Source organism: Porites lutea, chromosome 2 (assembly GCF_958299795.1).
Source record: "Porites lutea chromosome 2, jaPorLute2.1, whole genome shotgun sequence".
Taxonomy (NCBI): domain Eukaryota; kingdom Metazoa; phylum Cnidaria; class Anthozoa; order Scleractinia; family Poritidae; genus Porites; species Porites lutea.
This window is the reverse complement of record NC_133202.1, coordinates 3282577-3301329: the sequence shown is the minus strand read 5'-3', so window position 1 is coordinate 3301329 and position 18753 is coordinate 3282577. Positions and strand designations below refer to the sequence as shown.

General features: G+C 40.0%; 1 protein-coding gene and 1 long non-coding RNA gene across 2 annotated transcripts; both read right to left on the bottom strand.

Moving 5' to 3' along the window:
- Nucleotides 1-4678: 4678 nt before the first annotated feature.
- On the bottom strand, nucleotides 4679-5410 carry LOC140926496 (uncharacterized). Its single transcript, XR_012164436.1, has 2 exons — nucleotides 5293-5410; nucleotides 4679-5006 (listed from the first exon to the last, which is right to left on the bottom strand). It is a non-coding gene; the product is annotated as an uncharacterized lncRNA (long non-coding RNA).
- Nucleotides 5411-12340: 6930 nt separating this feature from the next.
- On the bottom strand, nucleotides 12341-13191 carry LOC140924992 (uncharacterized). The gene has a single exon (XM_073374958.1). It carries the CDS (start codon nucleotides 13189-13191, stop codon nucleotides 12499-12501), a length of 693 nt encoding a protein of 230 aa, XP_073231059.1. The 3' UTR covers nucleotides 12341-12498.
- Nucleotides 13192-18753: the final 5562 nt, after the last annotated feature.

The window sequence follows — 18753 nt, the reverse complement described above, 5'->3', positions numbered from 1 at the left end:
GTATTGTATATAGCTACAGACAATGACAAGATCATTTGAAATCTAAATATCTATATTTATCACTACAACGTAAGGAAACTAAGCGGTAAAATCTGACCGTTCATTCTTTCATCTCTTTTTAACAAACTTGCGTATCCGGGGGAGCACTTGGAGCAGAGTTACTTTGGCCAACAATACTTTCATACGATGGGGGGGGAGGCAGCTCTGTTGGAGATAGTGCCTGTGGACCATTCTGTGAAGAATTATAGGGGTACTGAGTCGATGGAGGATAAGCTGGACCCGTCGGAAAAGACGAATATTCAGCGGGCGTTGAAGTATAAGGTCGTGATTCCGAGGGATACTCGGGTGTTTGCCCATACGCGGGCTGTTGAAAGCCACTGGGGCTAGGATATTGAGTGGTGGTCGTCACATTGCCCGATCCTCCTTGAGTTGTTGAACCCGCTGCTTGACCAGTGTTCGGTCTGGTTATACCTTGTCTGGCATTGTTCTTTCTCTGGATGCAAATGTACGCTGTGGTAACAATTAAACATAAATTGATGAAACCGATGATCGCCAAGATAATTTTGGATTCCTGAGAATTGAAATGCATGGTGAAGATAAAAGCACCGATCAAAAGAAAAATGGTGAAGGGAAGAGATTGGATAACAAATTTCTTGCAGAAATCGGGGCCGCTACATAGTCCTGACTGTCTGTTGTATCTTTGGCTAATATAAACCCCTGTCGGGAAAGCACGATTCTGTCGATTCATATTGCTACAACAAACGGTGCAAGTCGTAATAATCACTTCTAGTAAAAAACGTCTTCTAGTCGGCTTAAGGTTACTTAACAAACCTTTCTATGCTATGACTTGCTAAGACGCAACTACGTCATTACTCTTCGGTGGTTTTCCTTTTCAAAACAAGATGACTACCTCCAGCCACCAATAACCAACTGCGGGTTGTCCCGCGCGCCTCAAAATGAAATTCTTTCTGGTTCCGTTTAGGCCACAAAAGGGAGCTGAAGCAAAGCCTGGAACAAAGCCGAATGTTTGAGCGATGCACCCAACCGGAAGCGGAGACTGTTTTATTCTTGGGCAGTGGTTTTGCCCAAATTTTCAGGCAAATCGTGTCACATGATGAGAGTAAAGACACTTAGTAAAGACAGATTTGTTAGCGTGGAGGTATATTGAAAGGAAAAAAGGTACTTCCACTTCCGGTTGTTGCGCGTCACTCAAAACCACTTTTGATCCCTATTTCCGCCCCACTGAAGCATTCAAAAAAAAATTGGTTCCTTGTCTGCATAAACTCTGTGTCAGAGCATCTTGACAAAATACATGTTCTGTGGTGTTTTTTTTGTTGTTGTTGTTTACTTTTGATTTGAACTTGTTTTGAGGTCCTTGCCATTCCCTGGGAAAAGGAAATTAAACTTCAAACAAGGGAAATTTTTTGACCCGAAACAACCGATAAATAATTATATTCAATTTTTTCTTTCTCGGTACTGTATTGCTGTATCTGGTATTTTGCCTTAATAATTGAAAACAGAGAAGTGACTTTAATGTCCTCTTTTGAAGATATTTGTATTTCATTAAATTTGCAGCATGTGAACTTTCAGAAGCAGCTAAAAGGCAATGCTTGAAATGCCTTTTCTTTTTGTGGTAAACAGATTAGCAGCCGATCTTTCATTTCCTGCTAACACCGGAACTGATCCATATTCTAGCTCAAGTACATGTCTCCCGATCTTATGGTGCGGATAAAATTGGTATAGGTAATAGCATGATTTGTAGTGATATTTGGCATAAATACCACGAGTGGTATTTCAAAATTGTTATACGTAAATTTCAAGAGCCGTTAGGCGAGTGAAATTTGAGACAATTTTGAAATATCACAAGTGGTCTTTATTCCAAATATCAATTATAATAGTGGATAGTTTTTGGGTTCACTATTTCACAGAGAAATTTGAAAGAATGGCACGAGAGGCCATGGAAGTACGTTTGCGAATGATAAATGAAAGCAACAAAAGTAGGTTCGACAGCTAACTATAGTGTCAGGCACCGTGTATTGATCATATCCCATTTTACTTTTCGGGATTGTCGCGTGCTCATTTTTTCCAACAACCTTCCTCGAGATAGCCGTATATAGCTAGAGACAATGACAACATCATTTGAAATCTATATATCTATATTTATCACTACAACGTAAGAAAAACAAGCGGTAAAATCTGACGGTTCATTATTTCATCTCTTTTTAATAAACTTGCGTCTCTGGGGGAGCACTTGAAGCAGAGTTACTTTGGCCAACAATACTTTCATACGATGGGGGTGGATTTATCTCTGTTGGAGATAGTGCCTGTGGACCACTTTGCGAAGAATTATAGGGGTACTGAGTCGATGGAGGATAAGCTGGACCCGTCGGAAAAGACGAATATTCAGCGGGTGTTGAAGTATAAGGTCCTGATCCCGAGGGATACTCGGGTGTCTGCCCATACGCGGGCTGTTCAAAGCCATTGGGGCTAGGATATTGAGTGGTGGTCGTCACATTGCCCGATCCTTCCTGAGTTGTTGAACCCGCTGCTTGACCAGTGTTCGGTCTGGTTATACCTTGTCCGGCATTGTTCTTTCTCTGGATGTACGCTATGGTAATAATTAAAGATAAACCGCTGATCGCCAAGATAATTTGCCCAATGATTTGACGATTCTTTATATTTCGCTCCGACTTAAGCCTCTCTTCCTTACAACACCAGTCATCTTCAGGGCCCCAGAAAGATTTCTCAGAATTTGCAACCATGGTCAAGATAAAACCAACGAGCAAAAGCATAATGGTGAAGGGAAGAGATCGGAGAGCAAATTTCTTGCAGAAATCGGGGCCGCTACATAGTCCTGACTGTCTGTTGTATCTTTGGTCAAAAAAAACTCCCGGGAAAGCACGACTCTGTCGATTCATCTCGCTACAACAAACAGTTTAAGTCGTAATAATCATATCTAGTTAAAAACTTGTTCTAGTCGGCTTAAGGTTACTTAATAAAGCTTTCTATGCTATGACTTGCTATGACGCCGCTACGTCATTCCTCTTCGGTGGTTTTCCTTTTCAAAACAAGATGACCACTTCCAGCCACCCAGCACCCACTGCGGGTTGTCCAGCGCGCCTCAAAATGAAATTCGGCTTGATTCTTTTGGTAGAATTCTATCTCAACTCTGGTTACGTTTAGGTCACAATGGGGAGCTGAAACAAAGCCTGGAACAAAGCCGAGTGTTTGAACATCGCACTCAACCGGAAGCGGAGACTGTTTCTCATGATGAGAGTAAAGACACTTAGTAAAGACAAATTTGTTAGCGTGGAGGTATATTGAAAGGAAAAAAGGTACTTCCACTTCCGGTTGTTGCGCGTCGCTCAAAAACACTTTTGCTCCCTATTTCCGCACCACTGAAGTATTCAAAAAAAGAGAAAAGGTTCCCCGTCTGCATAAAGTCTGTGTCACAGCATCTTGACAAAAAAACTTGTTCTGTCGTGTTTTTGTTGTTATTGTTGTTGTTGTTGTTTTCTTTTGATTTGAACTTGTTTTGAGGTCCTTGCCATTTCCTGGCAAAGGGAAATAAAACTTCAACAAGGGAAATTTTTTTACCCGAAACAGCCGATAAATAATTATATTCATTTTTTTCTTTTTTAACTCTTGAATATATGTAAGTTGGACACTTTAGAGTGTAGGAAAAACCAGCAATCTCTGATCCTATTATTTAAATGCATTAGGAATATAGGGCCGAAATACATTAGAGACTTTTTTATCATAAGAGAAACGTCTCACAATTTAAGAGGAAATGGTCTTAATCTTTGCGTTCCCAAATTTAATCTTAATTTTATGAGGAACTCTTTTACATATAAGTGCATATATCACAAGTGGTATTTATGCCAAATATCACGTACAAATCTTGCTATTATTGTTTATACTACAACGCTCAAAAGGTTCGTAATTTTCACATGTAGGTATTTCAAATTAAGCTGAAATACCACTGCTCTAAGCCAATCAAATTGCTAAAATTTCTTATGTAGTTGTTTAAAAGGAGGAATAACAGTTTTCGGAACTTCATCATGCACAATGTACTTCGGCACGTCAACTACTACAACTTCAGTACCGGGAGAGAGAACAATACATAAAGATTTCTGCGGAATTTACATAATCAGGGTTTAACTGTGTTTTTCCTTTACTTATTTGTTTCTTTTTTTTATGGCTGTGCACTTCAGGGGCCGATTCCTTCGATGTTGCAATAAAGCAGTAAAATGAAAATCGAATTGTGGCATTTTTGGAGAATGTTAAACAATTTCATGAACTATACATTTGTTTTGGCTCAACTAAATAATCGTTTTCACTAGAGGTTAGTCCACTTTGCCTTGCGTTGATTTCAGTCACGTGCGCGGGGTCACTATCCATTCATTGTTGAATAGATAAATTAGTTCAAAGATCACTTTCATTCAGATCTTCAAGGTAGCTGTGTTCTTAACAATGTTGATATACTGACTCTATACAGTTTTAAATTGTCTCTCGATACAGTTCTCATTAAGTAAGAGTATCGTATGAGCTCCAACACGACTCTTTCAGGGGCTAATATAGTATTACTAAATGAAGACGGAGTGATTATGAGTAACCAGCACCATGGTATATTTCAGTTAGGGCCGCGGCAACAAATTACAGAGCTTTATCGGTATGGTTATAACTTGTCCAACATCTGGTCCTTTCTCGGGGTGCGAGTATACACTATAATGGTAGTCATCCACAAAAAAACGCCGATTGCTAAGAAAATCGGTCCAGCGATGCGACAATTCTTTAGCCTTTGCTCCATCGCAATCCTTTCCTCTTTACAAAAGCTGCATCGTGGGTCATCTTCAGGGCCCCAGAAAGGTTTCGCCCAAACGCCAACAGAGGTCAAGACAAAACCAACGAGCAAAAACATTATCGTGAAGAAAATTATAACTATTCGTCGCTGATTGCATGTGGGATAAACCCTTGTTGGAGGAACAGGATTCTGTTGATTCATTCTGCAACAAAATAAAAACGGCACCAGCCGTCTATAGACTATGTATAATTGTTTTATAATCAAAACTTTGTTTCAACCTTCTAAAAATCAGTTGAAAACTGTTCTTAATTTTGCTGAATGCAGCTTATATAGTCTTTTGACGCAATGGCTTCAGTACGTCAGATTTAGGCTACTTCAGTCAAATGCCTTGCGACTATGCTACAAAATTTACAAAATATCAAAGATGGAACTTTATAATTCAAATAACAAATTCACTGTCAAGATCGATACAATTAGCATCAACTTACTTTTTGAATGTGTCAAGATTGTAGAATTTAATTTCAATTCCCACGTGTTTCTTGTCATGTATCAAGAGATACTTTTTGTAAATCAAGATTTTTTTTTTTTAAATCAAGAAGAGAGACGACATTTTTTGATCAGTTCTGTTTCCGAGAGGGACTGAAAACGAGAACACAAGTTGGAATTCAAGATGGCTTCTAATCGTTTCTATATTCCAAAAGTAAATGAATTTTTCGAAGGTTTGATCTCTCTTTTGCAGCAGAGCGGGGACTGTGTGAACGAAAACACCGATGGGGGGCACGCAGAATTTCTTGCAAGGCGTCCTAGAGGAATATCAACGCACTTTGCGTGTGATGTATGGTCGAGTTACGGAGTCGGTCCAGCACTACTGCAGCAGAATCAACTTACTCAGGATTTGGAACGTTTTATACAGATAACGAACTCCAGATTACAATCACTTGCAACACTAAACAGTGACTTTCATTATGAAGGCAATACAGAAGAGTCAAGTACTACGCAGAATTCACAGTGGAGTAACTGAAAGAATGCTTCTCACAATATTGTCTAGGTGTCGGACCAGGAGGAAAATTTATGCTGTTGACCGAGTGGCATACCAAATTCTTGCCTCTGCCGACTAAGTGTCCTAGGAGACATTCCTAGTATCCTTGCAATATCTACCCAACGAAACCCCAATGCCTCTCTTAGTTCATGGATTTGCTCTTGCCTAATTTCATATCCAGGTCTTTCAGCATTTACCCGGCCCTGCGAGCAGGGTATTCAGCATTACCTGACCTTTCGAGAGTTAATAACTGTGAATTCTGCGTAGTACTTGACTCTTCTTTATTGCCGAGATAATGGAAGTCACTGTTTAGTTTTCCAAGTGATTGTAATCTGGAGTCCATCACCTGCATTAATAGTTCCAAATCCTGAGTAAGCTGATTCTCCTGGGCCGACTCCGTAACTCGACCATACATCACCCACAAATCACACAAAGGGCGTTGATATTCCTCTTGACGTCTTGCAAGAAATTCTGCGTGCCCCCCATCGGTATTTTCTTTGACACAGTCCCCGCAGTGCTGCAAAAGGGAGGGCAAACCTTCGAAAACTTCACTTGCATTTGGATAGAAACGATCAGAAGCTGCTGTAGAAGGCCTAAATGTAATAAACGGTCCTAAATGTAATAAAGTCCTAAATGTAAGAACATTTTGTCCTAAATGTAATAAAGTCCTAAATGTAATAACAATTTGCCCTAAATGTAATAAACTCAAGCTGCCAACTACAGTAATTACTCGAATAAGCCCAGCCCTCAAATAAGCGCCGCATGAGGCGCCGCGGCGCTTATTGGAGTAAATACGTTACTAAGCGGTATTGCTATGGTATTAAGCTCCGCTCTCAAATAAGCGCCGCATTTTTGGAGAAAAAAGTTAATAAGCACCGCGGCGCTAATTCGCGTAAATTCCGTACATTTCCTTATGCACTGTGAAACTTAACGTTTACAAATAAGATTTAGGGCGGTGGCGCAAAACCTAACTCGAATGTTGCCAAAGGTTTATATCCCCCGAGGTGTAGAATATCATGTAATCAGTGTCCGCAGGATCATCAAGGAATATGGACCCTCAAGCGGCCTGGTGATCGAGCTACGACGGATTATTTCCAACCCAAAATGGGCAAATGCCTGGTTGGACATTGAAAGAGGAGAGTACGGTTGGTATATCATCAAAAGAATTTTTTGGAAAAAGAGATGAGATGGAGGGACATGAAAACTAAAGCAAACAAACAAAGAATATGACTGCCTAAAACACCTCATTGCAGAAAAGTTACTGTTAGTTTTTTGTTGCTAATGTTTGATCATTTGTGATATAGTTTTTTTTGTGAAAAAAATAGGAAAATAGGGGAAAAAAGGAAATGAAAGGAAAAGCAACATTAACGAGCTCCACTGTAAGTCTCACTGTAAGAGAATCAAAAGAGCTGTTAATACTTTTATACAGATATGATGTTGACCTTGTGTCATTACATAGGTTTTTAAGGAAGCCCTACCTTCGTTTGCGTTTGTTGCTGTTGAGAAAAGATGACAACAGTAACAAGGCAGAAGAGGAAATAGAAAAAGAATTGAAAAGAACTTCTGAAATAAGAAGCCTTGCTATATAGGAATCAACGGAATTGTTTTTGATGTTGGAATGCTTATTCGCAACAGGCTCCTGACTTAATAATTACATAGTTAGTTACATAGTCAGGCTATTCAAACACAGGAAAAAAGTTTTCTATCGCTTAAATATTGCTTTTTTTAGAAAAATACTGTTACTTTGCCGTTTACAAGCAATTTATTTGTAAACGTTAAGTTTCACAGTGCATAAGGAAATGTACCGAATTTACGCGAATAAGCGCCGCGGCGCTTATTAACTTTTTTCTCCAAAAATGCGGTGCTTATTTGAGAGCGGAGCTTAATACCATAGCAATACCGCTTAGTATGTATTTAACCGAATAAGCGCCGCGGCGCTAATTAACTCTCCCACCCCCTCCAAATGCGGCGCTTATTTGAGGGCAGGGCTTATTCGAGTAATTACTGTAATTGGCAGCTTGAGAGTTTATTACATTTAGGGCAAATTGTTATTACATTTAGGACTTTATTACATTTAGGCCTTCTACAGCTCCAACCTGTGTTCTCGTTTTCAGTCCCTCTCGGAAACAGAACTGATCAAAAACTGTCGTCTCTCTTTTTGATTTAAAAAACAAGCATCTTTATTTAAAAAACGTATTCTTGATACATGACAAGAGACACGTGGGAATTAAAAATAAATTCTACAATCTTGACACATTCAAAGAGCAAGTTGATGCTAATTGTATCGATCTTGATAGTGAATTTGTGGATTTGAATTATAATTTTGTATCTTTGATATTTTGTCACTTATAGCTTAGCATTGTTTCATTGTTGTCATTTTAGTGGTTTTCCAAGGGTTTATTTGCATTCTCTAAACATGCCTCTCTTAGGACATTGTTCGCACAGTCGATGTTTGATAAATTTTTGGAAGTTATTTCTTTTAATTACTGCTGAGCGAAAGTGAAAATAGGCAAAGCCAGAAATTGAAGTTTCTTAGCAGACTATACGTAGATATAATGTGTATACCCTTTTTCGCTCTCGCCCTAATTCATTTTCTAAAACTATACATCTACAACCGGGGGGGGGGGAGGTGTCTCCAAGGAAATCTGTAGTACAGTCCGCCTGCCAGTATGACGTCACGTCTCGAGTCAGTGACTTTCAAAATGGCGAGCAAAGTGCATGTTCATCGAAGAGACGGATAAAAATTTCGATTTTATCACGGAAATACTGTTCCGATTTCTTGGATTTGGAGATTTTAAGGTTTCTATTGTCATAGAAAACTAGACTTAGGTACTTTTTTGGAATGAAATGTCCAGTGGTGTAATGAATTTTAACCCTTTAAGCCCTAAGAGTGATCAGCGTCAAATTTCTCCATGTTATATCAATGCTTTATAAAATAGAGTGGTCATGAGAATTAAGGACATGATCACACAAGATGAATGTAATTGATACTTCAACAAATTCTCCCCACTATTTCTATTGAAAACGTATAGGGATAGCAAATAAGAATTTGAATTTTGATGTTAGGGTTTAAAGGGTTAAAGATTGAGGAGTTTAGACACAGCAATAGAAGGTTGATGAAAGGATGTATTATACTTTACATTGTGCGTATTTTCAGCTCTTCAGAGCTAGTGGAACCCCGGCCCATATCATTCCTCTCAAAGTTCGCTTAGCTGTAGCTTTGAAAGAGGAAGCTGAATGACAGGTATTGGTGAGAGACTGTGAGCATTGAATCTTGTTGCTTTACCGCATTTTAATACTGTATTGGGCATACACCTGTAGTTCTGTAATAAAATCCCGAAAACCAATAAAAGGTTTCGTTTAATTATTTTTTGGGGGCAAACCCAGTGGAGATTTTAGGGTAATAATATTGATGACTAAGACGATGTACAAAAGGGAAGTTTAACTTTCACCAGTGGGTCCCCGGTGGGTGTTGGGTGTAAATTAGTACAGTTTGTGGTGCGACTGTGTGTTGTTTGTCATGATCTCAACCAACATTGAAAAAAATTCGGCTGTTTCAGCGGAGGGACATGTCTTGACTGCTTATGGTTTTTATCTGATCGTAATCTTGGCCAGTATGCAGATCAAGAGCTTTTGAAATCCCTTTTCCAAAATAAAACTCAGGACTTAAGCTTAAAATATATATTGATTCAAGTTCTCGACCAGCAGGGTCAGCAGTAAGAATAAAGAAAAAAAGGCCAAAAGGAAAAAAAGTGTTAAAAAAAGAGACCAAACAGAAAAAAAAACGGTATAAAGACACAGCAAAAATGCAGCGTCGCCGGGAGTGGAACCCGGGTTATCTGCACGTGCAAGCAACTCCTTGACCACGGCATCACACTGACACACATGATTTGAAAAATTAATTTTGTCATATCAAAACAATTTTTCTCTGCCATGGACGCTGTTGGAAGCTGGTGGAGCTGTATTTATCATGAATTCAAATATAGATTTGAGGAAAATTAGCTTAAGCCCGTATTTCAAAGCTATTTCGCATTATTTTGGGTTCAACGGGTCTACTCGATGTAGATAATCGATCGAACTAGCTTTACTGAATTTGGTGGAGAATTGGGAGATCAACAGAGGCCCGCACTCGAAAGGATTGATATGAAGTTAGACCCATTTAATTAGCATAAAGAATAGATGAAATATAAACATGCGTGATCTGTGAATGGAACCTTCTATTCTGGAGACTAGACCCTGCCTATTTTAGAGAAAAAAAATACATTTAAGTTTTGATGATCTTGCCGGTCCCGTGAAATAGATAGCGATCCCGCAACACGGCCCACAAAACAAATTAAACAAAAATTATACAATCACGGACAAAAAAATATCAAAACGGTTTACACAAGCAGATTACAGCAACACCAAAGCTCACACAAATTCGATCAAATTAGCGATATATAGCGATATTTGCTAGCTTCTTAGCTTTTCCTCGACCTCGCTCGTCCAAATAACTGTCGTATCTGTTGCTAATTTGCACAAGCAGCCCAAGGCTCTTGCCCGTTACTATGTGACGTCATACTGGCAGGCAGAGTGGGTCAAGAAACTTAGGTGGAAAACAAAAGAGTTACCTCCCCCTCCCCCACCCCTGTCTACAACTTAAATCCTTAACGTTTCCCATTACATAGATATGGTCAGCAGGAGCTTACAGTATTGAAATAATGAAAAGCAACGAGAAACTGCATTAGTATTTAAACAATACACATGATACAATTTAAATAGTCGAGTTACTTATAAATATATCATAAATTAATTAAATTCTTATAAATGATACTAAAAACCATCATCTATACTCTTGTTATAACAAATAAGATGACTAAATTACTCACGGCTCGTTTGAAGCCATTATATGATTCAAATTCAATCACAGAATCACTTAAATTATTCCAGTCCTTAATTAATTGTTCTAGCAAAGAAACTAAACTTGTAAGTATTTCCTAATTCGGAGGGTTGAATGAACTTCACAGGCGGATGATTTTATAATTACCCTTCCAATAAAAAATGTGGTCAGGTATCTTAAGACAAACTATGTTATTTAAGGCCTTCCACATACCGTATTTATCCGAATAAGTGCCCAACCTCGAATAAGCACCCACCTCGAATAAGCGCCCGTTTAAAAGGCAGAAAAAGTTACTAAGCGCCCACCCCTCCCCCTTCCTGACTCTAACTCAGTAAGCAAGCCCTCCTTCCCCCTCCCACCCAACAAAATGAATAAGTACTAATAAGAGACTTCCCCGAAGACGGAGTTTCCTTCAGAGTATTTTACCGAAACTTGATTTGTTACATCTTCGCGTTTTGTTATTATCTTTTTTGGTTTGTTGCAAAATAAACATCCTAAACTTGCTGGAAATGGTGAAATTTTAATAAGCGCCCAGCTTCGAATAAGAGCCCACTCTCAAGGTCCAAAAATTTAATAAGCGCCCAGGGCGCTTAATCGAATAAATACGGTATGTTGGAGTCTAGCATGTAACCTCCTTCTCTGAAACGATGTATCGTCCACGTTGCCAACGACTTCACAGTGTTTACGACGCTTTAGCCGGTATATCTTAAAGGTATGATTCGATATACTGTGATCTGGTTTACAGAAGTGTTGATATACAGTTTTTAAAAATTGTCCTCGATAGACGTCGATACCACTCAGCCGTAATTATAAAGATCGGTTTCAAACTGTACTAGGCTATTCCTCTGATTCATGACAAACTCAGCCACTTACTTCACCAATAAAATCCTTCAAAACTCTAATATCTACTAGACGTTGCCATAATCTTTCTTTTTTCTTTTGCATGTATGTAAGTTTCTTTCTCTAACATTTAGTTGCTACCGCTTCAGTTCCTTTTCTACGCTAAATTAATTCTATTTTACCACCAAGCAGACCAGTTTTACTGCTCATTATAAATTCACTAACCATGAATACGAAAAAAATTAATCTGTCTCTTGTTTCAATACCCTGTTCGCGGTCTACAATGCCCGAAAATCATATCCGTCCTCCACATTAGCACATAGATATATAGGTTGCATCTTAAAGTAAACAGTGACAGCTCAATCGCTGCAATCCGGTGTTACTGTCTATGACGACTTTATCAAGAGCGAAGAGTGTCACTTTCCTCCCCTCCCCTTCCCCCTCAATTTCTCGTTTTTTTGGCCCTCGTTTTAACTTCCGTGCAACAACTCACGATCACGCGGAGATGTTCATTGATACGTACTCGGCCATCAGATGCGTTTATGCATATACGGCTATTTCGAGAAACGTTTTCGGAAAAAGTGCACCCGACAATTCCGAAAGGTATAATTGTGGATGGTTTTTGGGTTCACTATTCTTCAGAGAAATTTGAAAGAATGGCACGAGAGGCCATGGAAGTACGTTTGCGAATGATAAATGAAAGCAACAAAAGTAGGTTCGACAGCTAACTATAGTGTCAGGCACCGTGTATTGATCATATCCCATTTTACTTTTCGGGATTGTCGCGTGCTCATTTTTTCGAACAACCTTCCTCGAGATAGCCGTATATAGCTAAAGTCAATGACAACATTATTTGAAATCTAAATTACTGTATTTATCACTACAACATAAGGAAAACAAGCGGTAAAATCTGACCGTTCATTCTTTCATCTCTTTTTAATAAACTTGCGTCTCCGGGGGAGCACTTGGAGCAGAGTTATTTTGGCCAACAATACTTTCATACGATGGGGGTGCATTTATCTCTGTTGGAGATAGTGCCTGTGGACCACTCTGTGAAGAATTATAGGGGTACTGAGTCGATGGAGGATAAGATGCATATCCAGCGGGTGTTGAGGTATAAGGTCCTAATCCCGAGGGATACTCGGGCGTTTGTCCATAGGCGGGCTGTTGAAAGCCATAGGGGCTAGGATATTGAGTGGTGGTCGTCACATTGCCCGATCCTCCTTGAGTTGTTGAACCCACTGCTTGACCAGTGTTCGGTCTGGTTATACCTTGTCCAGTATTGTTCTTTCTCCGGATGCAAATGTACGCTATGGTAACAATTAAAGATAAACCGCCGATCCCCAAGAAAATTGGCCCAACGATTCGACATTTCTTTAGATTTCGCTCCGTCTTAAGCCTGTCTTCTTTACAGAAACCACACCAGTCATCTTCAGGGCCCCAGGAAGGTTTCGCAAAATTTCCAACCATGGTCAAGATAAAACCAACGAACAAAAATATAATCGTGAAGGAAAGCAGAGTTGGGAGAACAACTATCTTGCAGGATTCGGCCACGCTACGTTGTCCTGACTGTCCGTATCTTTGATCAATAAAAACCCCTCTCGGGAAAGCAAAATTCTGTCGATTCATATTGCTACAACGAACGGTGCAAGTCGTAATAATCACTTCTAGTTAAAAACTGGTTCCAGCTGGCTTAAGGTTACTTAATAAAGCTTTCAGCTTTTCTAATTTTTATGCTATGACTTGCTGTGACGCAGCTACGTCATTGCTCTTCGATGGTTTTCCTTTTCAAAACAAGATGACCACCTCCAGCCACCCAGCACCCACTGCGGGTTGTCCAGCGCGCCTTAAAATGAAATTCGGCTTGATTCTTTTGGTAGAATTCTATCTTAACTCTGGTTACGTTTAGGACGTCACAATGGGGAGCTGAAACAAAGCCTGGAACAAAGCCGAGTGTTTGAGACTGTTTTATTCTTGGGCAGTGGTTTTGCCCAAATTTTCAGGCAAATCGTGTCTCATTATGAGAGTAAAGACACTTAGTAAAGACAAATTTGTTAGCTTGGAGGTATGTTGAAAGGAAAAAAGGTACTTCCACTTCCGGTTGTCACGCGTCTCTCAAAAACACTTTTGCTCCCTATTTCCACCCCACAAAAAGAAAAGGTTCCTTCGTCTGCATAAAGTCTGTGTCAGAGCATCTTAACAAAATACATGTTCTGTCATGTTTCTTTTGTTTTCTTTTGATATGAACTTGTTTTGAGGTCCTTACCATTCCCTGGGAAAAGGAAATAAAATTTCAAACAAGGTAAATTTTTTGACCGGAAACATAAATAATTATATTCAATTTTTTCTTTGTCGGTACCGTAAGGCTGTAGTTGGTATTTTGCCTTAATAATTGAAAACAGAGAAGTACTTTTCATGTCTTCTTTTGGAGAGATTTGTATTTCATTAAAGTTACACCATGTGAACTTTCGGAAGCAGCTAAAAGGCAGGCTTGAAATGCCTTTTCTTTTTGTGGTAAACAGATTAGGTCATTTAATGGGAAGTTTTGTGACTCCGCAGCCGATATTTCATTTCCTGCTAACACCGGAACTGATCCACATTTTAGCTCAAGTGCAGGTCTCTCTTGTGGTGAGGATAAAATTAAAGGAGGAATAACTTCATCATGCACAATGTACTTCTGCACGTCAACTACTACAACTTCAGTACCGCGAGAGAGAACAATGCATAAAGATTTCTGCGGAATATACATAATCAGGGTTTAATTGTTATTTTTCTTTGCTTGTTTGTTTCTTTTTTTTTCTGGCTGTGCATGATGTCAGGGGCCGATTTCTTTGATGTTGAAATAAAGCGATGTAAAATGAAAATCGAATTGTGGCATTTTTGGAGAATGTTAAAAAATTTCATGAACTATACATTTGTTTTGGCTCAACTAAATAATCGTTTTCACTAGAGTTTAGACCCCCTTACTGGTTGATTTCAGTCCGTGCGCGGGTTCACTATTTGCCATTGGATGGCCAATAGATAAGTTAGCTCAAAGATCACTTTCATTCAGATCTTCAAGGTAGCTGTGTTCTTAACAATGTTGATATACTGACTCTATACAGTTTTAAATTGTCTCTCGATACAGTTCTCATTAAGTAAGAGTATCGTATGAGCTCCAACACGACTCTTTCAGGGGCTAATATAGTATTACTAAATGAAGACGGAGTGATTATGAGTAACCAGCACCATGGTATATTTCAGTTAGGGCCGCGGCAACACATTACAGAGCTTTATCGGTATGGTTATAACTTGTCCAACATCTGGTCCTTTCTCGGGGTGCGAGTATACACTATAATGGTAGTCATCCACAAAAAAACGCCGATTGCTAAGAAAGTCGGTCCAGCGATGCGACAATTCTTCAGCCTTTGCACCATCACAAGCCTTTCCTCTTTACAAAAGCTACATCGTGAGTCATCTTCAAAGGCCCCAGAAAGGGTTCGCCCAAACACCAACAGAGGTAGCCTGAGTATCAGGCCTTCCTAAGGGGATAGGGGAGAGGAGTTTTGCTCTCTCCCTTTTTCGCTTCCATCTTTCCCCTTTTCCCCAGAAACGCCTGCAAAAACATCGTGAAGAAAATTAGAACCATTCATCGCTGATTGCATGGAGGATAAACCCGTGTTGGAGAAACAGGATTCTGTTCAGTTGATACTCGAAACAATAAAAGCACTCGGCCTACGGCCTCATGCTTTCATCTGTTTCTCGGTGTCTGGATACCCCGGTCAAGCACTCGCACTCGTTTTTGATCTATTACTTCCCAGCGCTTTTCGACACCAAAAAGTCTCCCCCGCACCCTTTGGATCCGCTGCCCGCTGCCAATGGTACAAATAATGTCCTTAATTAATACTTTCGTGCTAAGTGCACTTTTTAACTAGGAAGATTTCATACACTCGAACCTTCATGTGCGACCACATCTCGAAAGGGATCACCTGTCATAACAAACCTCCTTTCCGAAACTCCAAAATTTTCCTAATAAAACTCCAGAATTAGAACCTCTCGTAAACATCACTTCTCCAAGTGTGAGCGCGACCACTTTTCAGGTTCACCGTTTTTTTTAAACCCTCTAATAAGCGGCCACTTGACGTCGGGTGTGATCTCTCCACAAATGTTCTGGTGCTGACCATTAGTATCGCAGCTCTAGAAAAGCCAGTGCGCGCTAGCGCGCGCGCAAAAGAAATTTACAAGTGAGGGTAATTGTTTATGACATCACTAACATCATTAAAACCTCACTTTTGGAAGAAGACGAACGTGATTGAAAGTTAGCGGAAGATTATATAGAGCGGTGAAGTGATTTTTTTTCTAAGAAAAGATTTTTTTAGTACATTTAAAAGATTCCGTCGTTTAAGGATGGCACAGATGTATGTGTACAGCTATGAGCAGCTTGTAGCAATTGTGAACCAACAAGCAGCTACCATAGCGCAACACGCTGCAGTGATTAACAACCTGCAATCAGAGCGACAGTGGCTAGAAGAGGATAATCATATCCAGAGAGAGGAGTTGGAAAAATCTCAAAAGAACCTCAAGGATCTCGAAACGTCGAGAAAGTTAAAAGAAAATAAATTGAAGAAAGAGTTAGCGCGGCTAAAGGAATCGCAACAGGACATCAAGTGGAGGCATAAGAACGCCGTTAGGGAACTAAACGATGTGAAGACAAGAAATCTCAAGATGAAAGCCCACTGTACTTCACTGTTAGATAAGCTTGATCAGAGCACCCAGGAGCTTCAGCAGAGGAAACAAGAACTTGACCGAGCAAAACAGGAACTCGATTTGGGCTACAGCGTAGGCGAGTCGATGTATCAGCACCTTAGATATTATTACCAGGGGTACTTTGAACTGCTAAAGTACTTCCAGTGGCCCAAACCATCGTCTGGAGGAGCGACCATCACAGAGTTCGACACCAATAATCGACCAATGGAAGGAAAGACGGTTGCAGTGCTGCCTCACAGTTATAGCGTAACACAGGGAGTCCTGGTGTCACCAAAACCGCCTAATTCAGAAAGAGCCAGAACTGTTATAGACGGCGGCAACAAAATAACTGCCGCTCTGAACGTGGTGAAGAAAACGGATTTCCGAACAAGTCTGATAGCACAGAGTGTCATCGAGCTAGTCCCAAGTACCATCGTCTGTCCCAAAACAGTTTTCATGATAAGACTTGTTCCCTCCCAAGGCCAAAACCCAATCGAGTTCCTGTCGCCGCTTATTAATAACACCAGCAGCTGGTCTATCCCTGAAGTTCCTGAGGTTGCTCAATCATCAGCTCTCTACAGTGAAGTGCCCACAAGGCCGGGAAAAAACCTACAGCAACTCGCCATTTGTGCACCAGAATGGGTAAATGCAGCAACACTGGCTGTAAAAGGAGCCGACCATGCACCTCGGATACCGCAGATTACGCGTTCCAACGCCACCACGCTCACCAACATCACCTCTTGCAACAAGGCGTTTGAATCCTCGCCTCTAAAGATTAAAGAGAAACACGAGAGAGGAACTGACGAACCAAAAGGTGGACTTTGCCAGGCGACCACTGCTTCTTCCGAACATCCGCTTTCCCTCGCGAACAACCGTCAATCTGTAGACTCCCGCGATGGGGGAAGGGAAGTTTTAACTCGTAAAGAAGAAAGGAGACGAACTGGAGAGAAAAAACCAAAGACTTTGGTGAGTTGGCTTAAACCTTACAGATACTCTGCGAAATTGAATTGGCCTAAAATGATTTCAGTAGATCAACCTATGAAAATCCTGGGAGTGTGGTGATGATACCCGGTCTCACGACTGTATATAATTTCCCGCAGTTTACTAAGCAATCAGTGGGGAGTGGGGACAGGTTTTTTGAACGGATGCGTGTCATCTCCACAACCATATCATTACAAAGCAAATATCGTCCTTTAAGTGATATGCAGATATAAAAGCAAGTTTTTCTCGTGTAATTGAGGTTTTATTCTCGGTAGAGGGGACATCTTGTTATTGTGCCCATGCTCTAACCTCCATGTCATGTCATGGCCACTCAGTGCTGCGAGACAAAGACTCCGTGACTAAACATGGCAGATTGTGGTGACTGTAGTAAATCAGTAAAAGAAGTAAAACGCTGTTTTCGCGGACCAGAAAGAGCACCTAATCGGTGTGGCGTAGCTCTTCGTCGCTCTTGAAGATAACGTCTTAACTGTGTATTTTCGTACTTAACAATCTCCTTTGGTTGTATACTTTATCTTTGCAGAAACAAAGAGTGACCAGATTGATCTCCTGGCTACGACGTCACCTTTGCTGCAGGCCGAAAACAGAGGAGTGAATAAAACCTGTTAAATAAATTCTATTTTTTCTATACATTTAATTTATTTCTTACCGAGATTGATTCAGAATCATTTATAAAAGGCTGGTTTTCACTGTTGGCACAGTCAATGTTTGATAAATTTTTGGAGGGTTTTTGTTTTATAATTATTTTAATTACTATTAAGCGAAAGTGAAAATAGACCAAACTAGAAATTAAAGTTTCTTAGCAGACTACGTAGATATAATGCGTTTTCTTTTTCACTCTTTTTGTTTCATTTTTAATTCATTCAACTTTCCTATTCTGTGCCAATACATATTGTCGCGAAATTCTTGCAACTTCACACGCCGAATGAATTATAAGAAATTCATCTTTCTATTTAGAGACCCTTGCCTAAAGCAGTACTTTTCCAAAAATCACCTAACAGTGAATTCTAGCTCTTCCAGACTTCTATTTTCATTGGCCTAAATAAGCAGTAGCTTCGGTTTTCAGTAGGCCAAGGAGTATTGTTTGTGTTGAATCATTTATTGTCTCGTTCTCCAATCACAATGTCTGGAGAGTTACTGGCCTTCTCTAAATTCTTGAGCTCAGACACTGTATTGCCTCTGAATTAAGTTATCATTGTAAAAATATATTCAACGCGGTGGCACATAAATATGGATGTATAGGTTATATCTGAAAGTAAACCAGGGAATACTCTCTTCCTACTACGGGCCAGTGCGGTTTTGTCTATGAAGCCTTTATCAGGAGGAAAGAGCATGTTCGACCTTCCTCCCCTCCCCTTCCCCCCTTTTTTGCCCTCGTTTCAAATTCCGTGCTACAGCTCATGCGCGGAGATGTTCGTTAATACATATGTCATCAGGAAGCACACTGGGGCCGCACTTTTACGCGTT

Coding starts and splice junctions, on each gene's coding strand:
- LOC140924992 (XM_073374958.1), bottom strand. CDS start 13,191: ATGAATCGACAGAATTTTGCTTTCCCGAGAGGGGTTTTTATTGATCAA.